At 48.2% G+C, this 10,996-nt stretch overlaps 1 protein-coding gene across 1 annotated transcript; it reads left to right on the top strand.

The window, feature by feature from the left end:
• The first annotated feature begins 987 nt into the window (after window positions 1-987).
• On the top strand, window positions 988-10,297 carry LOC112545216 (NTPase KAP family P-loop domain-containing protein 1-like). The gene is made up of 4 exons (XM_025182876.3): window positions 988-1,250; window positions 1,368-1,443; window positions 5,373-5,504; window positions 7,158-10,297. The coding sequence occupies exons 2-4, from the start codon at window positions 1,416-1,418 to the stop codon at window positions 8,846-8,848; spliced, it is 1,851 nt and encodes a 616-aa protein (XP_025038661.3). The 5' UTR covers window positions 988-1,250; window positions 1,368-1,415; the 3' UTR covers window positions 8,849-10,297.
• The last annotated feature ends 699 nt before the right edge of the window (window positions 10,298-10,996 follow it).

The following is a 10,996-nucleotide window of genomic DNA, read 5'->3' as shown; positions in this document are numbered from 1 at the left end:
TCATTTTAATTCTATATTAAAAATTAGAATATTGCTGTGACTTTTTGTATTCTGCTATAAGTAGAAATTAAGCAGTTTTGGCACATAAGCTGAAGGGCTTATTTTCAACATATACCTCTTATGAAATCTTTGTATTAAATATTACAGAATATAGTCAATTTCAAATGAAAAATTCTTTCAGTGTTTTGATTAAATTTTGAAAGTCTTTTGGGCTTATACATTATGAGGAGTCGGAGCATTTCCCTTCAACATATACACAGAGGCTACGTCTAGACTGGCATGATTTTCCGGAAATGCTTTTAACGGAAAACTTTTCCGTTAAAAGCATTTTCGGAAAAGCACGTCTAGATTGGCAGGATGCTTTTCCGCAAAAGCACTTTCTGTGGAAAAGCGTCTGTGGCCAATCTAGACGCGGTTTTCCGCAAAAAAGCCCCGATCGCCATTTTCGCGATAGGGGCTTTTTTGTGGAACACACTACTGTGCTGTCTACACTTGACCTTTTGCGCAAAAGTCTTTTGGAAAAAGACTTTTGCCCGAACGGGAGCAGCATAGTATTTCCGCAAGAACACTTACATGAGATCGTCAGTGTTCTTGCGGAAATTCAAGCAGCCAGTGTAGACAGCTGGCAAGTTTTTCCGCAAAATCTTCTGATTTTGCGGAAAAACTTGCCACTCTAGACACAGCCAGAGTGTTAGGAAGTGCAATATTCCTGCTTTGATCAACTGGTTTCGAGGGTTCCAAAACAATTTTTCGCAAATGTTGCTCTGGGGAAAATCTTCACAGTTTCATCTTTTTCTTCCCTCGTTTGGGAAACACCGTGGAAATTCCAAGCTGTTCGAGGGCAGCTGAAGCGTGATGGAAGTGTTCAGCAGAGAAGAAGTGAGAAAGGCCAGGAATAACTCCCTTTTGAGATTGTGGAGGCAGAGAATTCTGAGCCAGCAGGAAAAACTTCCTATCAGGGTGGTTAAGCCCTGCAATGAATCACCTGGGGAAGTTGTTAAAGCTCCATCCCTGGAGGTTTTTAAGCACAGGTGAAACAAACAGGGATTGCCAAGACCTGTCTCAGTGCAGGGGATGGACTAGATGACTTATCACGGTCCCTCCCATGCTGACTTTTCTATGAGCTGGATGGATCCAGGTTTTGAAACAGCCGTGTTCTCCTTAAGGTCTGATACCTGCTCAGCTGCAGATTTTACGTCCTGTCTCTCCTCTCGTGGCCCAGCCTAGCTGCAGCTAATGGACTAACTCAGGTTAGTGTCACCTGCTCTGTCTTTGCGATTCTTCACAGCTGAACGGCCTATAAAAGCATCGTGCTGGCCTTCTGATCTCTTGGTAACTCTGCATTCTGTTTATTTCTTTCTCCCTAGCCGGCCAATCTAGTCAAGCCCTGTCGGTGCGTGAAGGCCCCAGGCGTTATGAGTGTGATGATCTCCCATGCCCAAGGTAATTGGCTGGCTAGTAATGGACAGGTTCCTCAGTTCTCTGCTCCACATCAGGTATGTGGGGCTAGGCTGCACAAGCCAGGTCTATGGGACAGCATGGCCAGGAGCCAGCTCGCACCTGGTTCACAGGGAGGCAGCTGTATGAATCTGAGAATGGCTGGAAGCCACCTTGGCTCGCTGTGCTCTGGAGTGGGGAACGGACCAGCCTTGACACCTGCCAACAACTCCAGTCCTGCCGTAAGCCCAGAGTAGCTATTTTTCCTGATGAATTTGGAAGTGGGATAATTATTTAGCTAGAGGCGAAGCTCTCGGGGGGCTGCCTTTGTGTTAGGTGTGTTTACAGCACCCAGACCAATGGACCTCCCCGATCTTTCATTGGGTGCCCTAAGGTGCTACAAATAATACAGGTGATTACTGGCAACCCGGTTAGCAATGCCACCACCATTAGGTTCCAGAGTTAACAATGCAAGGACACACGAGAGCTGCTTGCTCCTCTTGGAGCTACTTGTCACAGGCAGACAGCATGGCTTAGTGGCTCAGTGGGACATCTCCTTTTTAATCATGAGATCTGGACACTTTAGAATGGCTGTAGCTATTTCAAGCAAAGTCTGTAGGCGGGGAGGGGGGGTTCTAGCTTCATTTGCCCGGGTGGCTGATTCTGGAGCAGATCAGACATGAGCTCTGAGACAGGCCACAAGCCTTCAGGTTCCGGGTGGCAGGACCCTTCTCTCTAGCCTCAGCCTTTAGCTGGGGTTACGATCCCCCTCTAAGGCTGGCCTGCCAGGCCTTGCGGCTAGTGGCGTCTCCCTGCGCTGGGCCCCTGCCCAGAGCCCCTTTGGCCGCACCAGCTGCTCAACACACTCGGCTCCAGACTGTTCCAGTTCTAGCTCCAGCACTCTCTGCTGCTCCGCCTCCAGTTCCCGGGGGGGGGGCCTCCCTGGCTCCTCTGGCTCCATGGCTCCCAGCATGGCCCTGCTCTCTGGGCAGTGTCTCGGGCCCTGCTCTCTGACTCTGTGGCTGCAGCCCTGCTCCCAGCAAAGGATCTGCCCTCTGCCCTGTGTCTCAGATCTCTGGCTGGCACAGCCCTGCACCCCAGCTCAGTGCGGGCCCCTGCTCTCTCCTTAGCTCAGCCCCACTCTGTCCAACCCAGGCAAACTCGGCTCACATGGAGCACAGGACCCCTGGCCTCCTGACTCCCTGCAGGGCCTGCCTGCTCTGCCAATCAGGCTGAACTGAGACTAAGGGTCTTGATATCTCAGCCACCTTACCCCTACCTTTCAGTGCTGGGGGTTAGCTAACCAGCCCCCCACCTCTGAGTTTTAGGAAGGAGCTAGCAGCAAACATCCTTCTCATTTTTCCTTCTATGTGTGGAATACATTTTGTTATGTGCACCAACGTATAGTACAGATGTGCACTACCAGGGTGCTCTGCTAAACCTCTGAGCTGCATCTGAATGTCTCCTAGATAGCTACCAAAGTGCTCAGCTTGTAGGGGACACTGGCTAATAGCCCCCTTACACCTGGAGAAGGGAGAGACAGGACTCCATCCTGGGACAGCAGCAACTGGGAGAGACCATCTGCCTGGGGGAAGCCAAATACGATGCAAGAATGAGGCTCTGTTCCTTGTTCCAGGCTCTTTCTCGAGCCTACGCCCATAGGTGTGGCTGTGGCTGGCAGTTTCAAGAGTGGAGTTTCGCTGGCCCTGCAATCCAAGTGACTCCGGCAGCTGGTGCTTATCATTCCATTGCCTCTTCCTGTCTAACCAGCTTGTTTAACCAAGCCGGAGGGAAAGGTGAATCTTTTGGCCCTTCGATCGTGTTCGACCTGCCTCTGCGAGACTGAAGAGCCCATTATCAAATTAGTCCCCATGTAGGTATGAACAAGTAACCCCCGAACCTTCCCTTTGTTGAGCTAAATAGATCCAGCCCATGAACTTGGCTCTAGGGCAACAACAATTTAATAAAGGGCAACTGGGCAGGCTTTCTAACCTTTATGCCTAAGCCTACATTTTCATGGTGCTCTCATGACTCCTCTCCAATTTATTAATGCATCAGAATCCTTCTCCAATTTCTCAGAATCCTTCTTGAGTTCTGGCTGCCAGAGCTGGACAGAGAACGCCAGCAGTGCCGAACAGAGAGGCAAACCACCTCTTGATTCCTGCTGTGAGTTTCTTGTTTCTACCTCCCAGGATTACATCAGCTTTTTAAGCCAGAGCGCTGCACGGGGAACTCATGTTCCACTGATTACCCACCACGACCCCTAAATCTTTTTCCAATTCGTTGCCTCCCAGGAGAGTCCACCGCCCGGTAAGTCTGGTCCACACAACCAGGGGAAGTGGCATAGGCTAGCCTGGGCCAGGGCAAAGGAACACATGGGCCTCCCTCTTCTCCATCTATCCCTCTGCATCACACAGCAGGGCGCAGGAGTGCCAGGGGCTCTGCGGACGCCGTTTGGCTTAATGCCAGCGAAAGCAGGGCCTACAGGAGCACTTACGGGCTCCTAGTGTTAAGGGCTGCGAGCTGCAATGTGGTTGCCTCAGCAGCGCCGCTCAGTGTTCTGGCCTTGCAGCTCCGGTGTGGTCAGTGCAGATAACGCAGCCTGCTCCTGCTGCAGATCTTGCTGTTCGCACAAAGACTGACCACAGGCACAGTCTGGTGATAGAAGCACTCGGCCAGGCTTATAGCCGTGAAGTCACAATCCTAGTGCCCTGGATTTGTGGCTACACGTGCATCAACACACCAGTGCCCCGGGACAAGGAGAAGTTCAGTCAGAAAGTCTCTATTATCTCCTAAGCACACAGAGGGGTAAGGCCAGGCACCCCAATATTTATAACCTGAAATAAACAACTTATGTGGTTTGTTTGCTACCTCCCTTTGCTCCTAATACCTTGAACCAAAACATCCTATTTCATTTTGTCAAACAATCTTCTCTTGCCCTGGAGCAGGAGGTAGCTGTACTAGCCGGCATGTAGTTATGTAAATATCTAGCGCCTAGTGTACTAGCACCAACTTTGCCAATTTCATGGGCTGGGCAGTGAACTTATAAGCAGCTGCTATAATACATGGCCTGACCTTGGTTCACAGCTGCTGCTCCAGGCCTCAAATCTGACACCAGGCCCAATGCTCCAGGCTCTCTGGACATGGTGACTGCATATCAGGGCGGTCTGGTCAATTAATCAATCGCATCCTTAGCAGCTCCAGCTCCAGGACTACGCTCAGACTGAATCTAGACCTACTGGCAGTGCAGCATGCGCAGGCAAGAGCGCTTTCTGCTGTCCTACAGGAAAACCACAAGCAACATGTAAACTGCACAAGCTAAGGCTGGCTGCTGAGGACATTTGCCCAGGCAGAAATGAGACCTAACCTCCCCCTAAAACAGGGCTACTCAACTTTAGAAGCCCCAGGGGCCTCTCACGACACATGCCGAGGGCCACAATTTAAATGTGGTTGCATATACATGCAAATATATCTGCAAATAGCTTCTTTCATACTGATGGGCATGAATACAAAGCACTTCCCACAATGCCCCAGTGCTCCCAGCACCTCCTCCTTGGGGACTAGACATGCCGACACTCTGTACCCGTCTGTTACAGCCAGTCCGTCCGCTTGTGTCTTTCAATGTTCCCCCCGCCTGGGAGATGCCTTGATGGCTATGTCTAGACTGCAGGCTTCTTTCAGAAGAAGCTTTTCCGGAAGTGATCTTCCGAAAAAACTTCTTCCGAAAGAGAGCCAGAACTACACTGCCAAAGTGCATTGAAAAAGCGATTTGCTTTTTCGACAGATAGTATCCACACTGAATGGGATATTTGCCTGGCACCTTTGCCTGGTCTAAAAGTTAAAAAAAAAAAAGAGAGAGAAGGGTGTAATTGAACATCCACTGCTGATGCGCTCAGTAAGGCTGATCTTTGTGTTTTCTCTCGGCCCTGCTGCAGAGCCTCAGACCCTACAGAACATCTACTGCCTCGCTTTAGCCAATGTCCTGTACACTGTGCCCACGCCTGCAATTGTTGGGCTTTATGCACCATGGGGACGCTGCAAAATCTTGCTCTTAAAGAAAATCAAGGGTAAGTACTGCCCTGGGGAACTCAAGAAGGGGGAGGGACCGCATGGGGATGTCAGAGGGGATTAGTGGACTACAACCAACTCCAAAGAGCCAGAGTCACCTTTACCCATTTGCAGCACTGTGTCTTAATAGCCACTCCCTTGCCTCTTCCTGTCTCTGTCCTGTAGCTCTCCTTCCTGCGCAAAGGATCTTGTTAACTGAGAATTGTAAAAGCTGGCCAGACCTATTAGCAAAAGAAAAAAACCAACAACAAATGGTCTGGTAGCACTTTATAGACTAATGGAACATGTAGATGGTATCATGAGCTTTTGTGGGCACGGTCTACTTCTCCATGATACCATCTACACGTTTCCTTAGTCTAAAGTGCTACCAGACCATTTGTAGTTTGTTACAGAAAAAACAAACTCGGCTACCCCCTGAAGCTCCAAGACCTATTAGCAGAAAATTAACTCATGAAAGAGTCATTCAAGTGGTAACGAAGCCATTTAACACAGGGGTCAGCAACCGACTCAAACCAAACAGTCAAACTACATAAACATTCAGAACATGTCGTCAACAAAGACCTAGTATAAGAATGCCCATTTGCATAACGGAAAATATATGACTTAATATTATGATAATTGACAATGATGAATAATAGCAGAAATGAAACCTTGTACTCCCTTTATTAAATGGGACTTCTGCTTCTGCATTTTTTTGCACATTTCTTTGAAGTTTATATTTTAACTAGTTAAATTCAGGTCCATGCAGCCATTCAAACTACATGACTAATTACACGTTTTTAAAATACTGAATTAAAGTTTTATTTTAATTTAAAAGCTTGCATGTATGTTGGGAATGACAAAAGAGCCATGCTTAGTGCCATACTGAGCCATATTTGGTTTGAGAGCCATAGGTTGCAGACCCCTGATTTAACAGGCATTTAACAGATTGGGTTTGTTTAGTTTAGAAAAGAGAAGATTGAGAGGGGACATGATAACAGTTTTCAGATATCTAAAAGGGTGTCACAAGGAGGAGGGAGAAAACTTGTTCATCTTGCCTTCTGAGGATAGAACAAGAAGCAATGGGCTTAAACTGCAGCAAGGGAGGTTTAGGTTCGACATTAGGAAAAAGTTCCTACCTGTCAGGGTAGTCAAACACTGGAATAAATTGCCCAGGGAGGTTGTGGAATCCCCATTTCTGGAGATATTTAAGAGTAGGTTAGATAAATGTCTATCAGGGATGGTCTAGACAGTATTTGGTCCTGCCATGAGGGCAGGGGACTGGACTTGATGACCTCTCGAAGTCCCTTCCGGTCCTAGTATTCTATGATTTTATGATTTGGCACCCTGGCGACTGCAGTTTCTGAATATACCGTGTGAGCTGACAGGACTTTAGTTTAAAATTTGTTTTATAATTATTGTGTTTCTGAAGATGATAAAATGACATCCCTAAAAAAGCATCATCGCCACCCTCCACCGGGCTGCCACTGAGCAAAGGCGCACCAGTTTAATAGTGCTGCGTAGGGCCCTATTAATCCTGTGGGCGACTCTGCAAAGAGCTGCCCATTCTTGAACACTCCCCAGGAGGAAAGGATAGTAAATCCAGAAGATCCTTCAGGAGGAAAGATTTAAGCCGCTTCCAGATAACTGATGTACATCTTCTCTTATCGTAGAGTTCATGGTTAATGAGGAATTTCAGCAGACTCAGAAGACGCAGTGTTGGGCCTCTGGCTTGAATCTACTCAAGCTCCTGTTTCTCATGATCTTCTACCGGCCAGTTCTGACAGGGCAGCAGAAGTGGCGAAGGAATGTGAAACACGTCTTCATCCATTTCAGTGCCTGGGAGTACGCGGGCAGCGACCAGCTTTGGGCAGGCCTCATCACCACACTATGCGACCACATCGAAAGACACTTTGGTCTCCTACCTATGAGTGTTTTCAGGGCTGTAGGTAAGAAATCTGGCATCATTGAAGGACCAGGGGATCAGGAATGGGTTATCAAGAAGTTCCTCTTCCTCCCGCTGTGGGCTACTGTGATCTTTCTGAGCGTGGTAGCCATTGGCATGGGCGTTTTCCTCCTAGTGCTTGGCATGCACATTGGAGATGCCTCACGAGATGCCATAGCTGTTGTGGAAGGCATTGGGGTGATGGCCATTGGCCTCTCTGCAGTTACTGCCATAAAGTTCACCTTCCCAGTGGTACGAAACATCATCGTCACCCAGAAGTGCCAGCTGGAGAGACAGATGAACCGGACGGATCTCAGCGCACAGCTGGGCTTCATGAGCAGCGTGAAAAAGGAAGTCAGGACAATTACCAGGTTCCTGCAGTTCATGGAGATCTTCCAGCGGCAGAAGCTGCGGGTGGTGCTGGAGATCACCCACTTGGACAGGTGCAGCCCCGACAGGGTGGTTGGCGTCCTCAATGCCATGAACATCCTCCTCTCAGACAATGATGCCCCGTTCATCTCCATCTTGGCTGTTGACCCAAGCATCATTGTTGACTGCGTGGAAAGCTCCACATGTGTGAAGGGTATGGCCAACAACGGCTACAAGTTCTTAAACCGCATTGTTACCCTGCCCTTCTGTGTCCCTCAAATGGACTGTGACACCAAGAATGGCCTGATCAGGGACATTATTGACCGCAGGAAGCCACAAGTGAAAGAGCTAGAGGTGAAGAAAGCTAACCCTTACTTCCTCTCCAACCCTCACTATGATCCTGCCACCCATGATGCAATGAATCCAGTTACAGATGACAGCTGCACACCTCTCCTCCCTGACGTCAGAACCCAGCAGTCAGAAACTGGAAGCTACGGGAAAGATATCCGAACCAAAGAACTAATTCAAGCTTTTGACCACCTCCTTGATGAGTCCTTGAAGGAATTTATGCCGGATAACATGGTGCAAATGCAGCGCATCGTAAACACCATCACCATCACCATCACACTACTGAAGAGTAACCTCTTCAAGGACACGGTGTGTCCGAAGAAGGTGGTGGAATGGGTGCTCCTTGCCAACCAGTGGCCGTGCCGTCTGAGCTGGCTGTTGCAGTGCATCGAAGATGAGAAGCAGAGGAGCAGAATGGGCAGTTGCCAAGAAAGCCCGCTCCGCCCAGACATGTCTCTGTGCGAGGTCTATGAGAAGTACATGGAAGAGCTGGACAAGCTGAAAGGCCAGATGGAAAAGCTGCTGGAACTGGACCAGGATCCCGAGCTCTTCAGCCTCCTGTGCCGCAAGTTTCGGGTGGAGGAGGCCAACTCGTACCTGCCCTTCACGGTCAATTTAGACTTGTCCTTGAAAAGGCATATGGAGCTGCAACGCGGCAGCCACAGCTTGAAACAGACCAAGACGATCACAAGCTCAGTGTGACAGTTCCCATCCATGCTTTATGAAAATTGGCTTATGAATATCAACATGCATAACTCAAGAGATGCTTTAGACAAAATGCCTCATGTAACCTATCGATTTTAATATTACAATCTGCTGGCTCTGTATACTCAATTTAGTTCTGTGTATCATTCTTGTATGTGAAGTGACAAATATAAAGTGTGGATCTCTGTATAGTCCTAAATGTGCTAATGAAGGCCATTACTGGTGCCCCGGAAGCCTAATGACTAGGGAACAACTCAATGACTTGTAAACAGGCATGTTTGTCCTGTATGTCCAAAGGTAAGTAGACTAGAAAGATGTGACAATTCCACAGGATAATGGGAATCCATTTTGAACCTGGTGTTTTCCCATAGGAAGGAGTGATGTCAAACAAAGGGTTCTGGCCCTTGCGAAGAGGCATTGAATCTGTCTAGCCAAATCTAAGAGGAAACAGAAATTTTCAGGTATCTAAAAAGGTGTCACAAGGAGGAAAGAGAAAAATTGTTCTCTTTGGCCTCTGAGGATAGGACAAAAAGCAATGGGCTTAAATTTCAGCAAGGGAAGTTTAGGTTCGACATTAGGAAAAACTTCCTAACTGTCAGGGTGGTTCAACACTGGAATAAGTTGCCTAGGGAGGTTGTGGAATCTCCATCTCTGGAGATATTTAAGAGCAGTTAGATAGACATCTATCAGGGATGGTCTAGACGGTACTGGGTCCTGCCGTGAGGGCAGGGGACTGGACTCGATGACCACTCAAGGTCCCTTCCAGTTCTAGTGTTGTATAATTCTATGAAATTTGGAGTGCTGGAGACCCAAGTCAGAATCATCTTTCATTTGAAAATTAGGCCTGAAATAAGAACATGTTCTTAGGGTAAGAAGTTACATATGGTAAGTTTGGGTATGTCTAGACTGTATCTCTCTGTTGGCAGAGGGATGCAGATTAGGCAGGTCGACATTGCAAATCAAGTGGGGATTTAAATACCCCATGCCTAATTTGCATTAAAATGGCTGCCGTTTTTGCTGACTCCACGCTTTGTTGGCAAAAAGCGGCAGTCTAGAGGGGGATCTGTTGAGAAACAAAGCCTTTTTCGACAGATCCCTTATGCCTCCTGCAAGGAGGTTTACAAGATCTGTGAAAAAAGGCTTTCTTTCTCGACAGATCCCCCTGTAGACTGCCGCTTCTTACTGACAAAGTGCTGGGTTGCCAAAAATGGTGGCCATTTTGATGCAAATTAAAAACAGGATATTTAAATCCCCGCTTCATTTGCAATGTTGACCTACCTAATCTGCATCCATTTGCCAACAGAGGGATGCAGTCTAGACATACCTTTTGTTAGTGAATTAGAACCAGCTATGCATTTCCTATGCATTTTAATTTTGTAACTTACTTGGATTGGTCTGTTTTCATTTGCAATCTCTTAAACCCTACTGTTTTTACTTAATAAAAGCTCTTTTGTTTACTATCAAGCCCAGTGTAAATAATTGTTACCTGGGGGGAGCAACCACTGGCCATACCCCTCTTTCTTTAATAAAAGAAGCTTACCCAGTGAACTTACCCAGAGTAATTTGGGGGTTTGAGCCCTTTTGGGGGTTGATTTCCTGGGCGCTCTGCTCTAGAACCGCATCCACCCAGAGCTTAAGTGTCTCTTTTGCTCCTCAGGGGAATGGTAACCACAACTCTGTGCCTTGCCTGGGGGAGACCAGAGGACCTGTCCCATCCAGACAGGGTGGTGGGAAGCCCCAGAGAGCAAGAAGGTGGGTGTCACTGTCCTCTGACATGCCCATTGCCCTTCTTTGGGTCTTTGTCTTGCTTCCCCAGCAAAGTGTCACTTGGTCGCATCTCTCTCTGGGTTCTCGGGTTGCAAAGAGGATCATTGCCTATGTGCCAGCAGCTGGCTCACCTGCTCTGCCCCTCCCCAAGTCTCAGCAAGTCAAACACCCTTATCCCCACTGTGACGGGTTAACTCACAGAAGTTCCCGTAGGGGTGTCCCCCGTGTACTGATCATTCCACTGAGCCGACCTTCCTGCTCTCTGGGGCATCCCAGCACTCTGTCCTGATGAGCTAGCTCTGCTCTCCCCAGTCAAGGCACAGAGTCTGAGTTACCACCTGTTTTGCTTGGCTCCCCCCTTTATATCCCAGTCTTCTC

This window comes from Pelodiscus sinensis, chromosome 18, assembly GCF_052426305.1.
Source record: "Pelodiscus sinensis isolate ZL-2025 chromosome 18, ASM5242630v1, whole genome shotgun sequence".
NCBI lineage: Eukaryota > Metazoa > Chordata > Testudines > Trionychidae > Pelodiscus > Pelodiscus sinensis.
This window is presented reverse-complemented; position numbering and strand designations above follow the sequence as displayed.

What these genes read in the sequence shown, in the direction of transcription:
- LOC112545216 (XM_025182876.3), top strand. Translation starts at nt 1,416, where the DNA reads ATGAGTGTGATGATCTCCCATGCCCAAG. An exon ending in GATGATCTCCCATGCCCAAG is followed by an intron (nt 1,444 to 5,372) that starts GTAATTGGCTGG and finishes GCCCTGCTGCAG; the next exon opens with AGCCTCAGACCCTACAGAAC. An exon ending in GCTCTTAAAGAAAATCAAGG is followed by an intron (nt 5,505 to 7,157) that starts GTAAGTACTGCC and finishes CTCTTATCGTAG; the next exon opens with AGTTCATGGTTAATGAGGAA.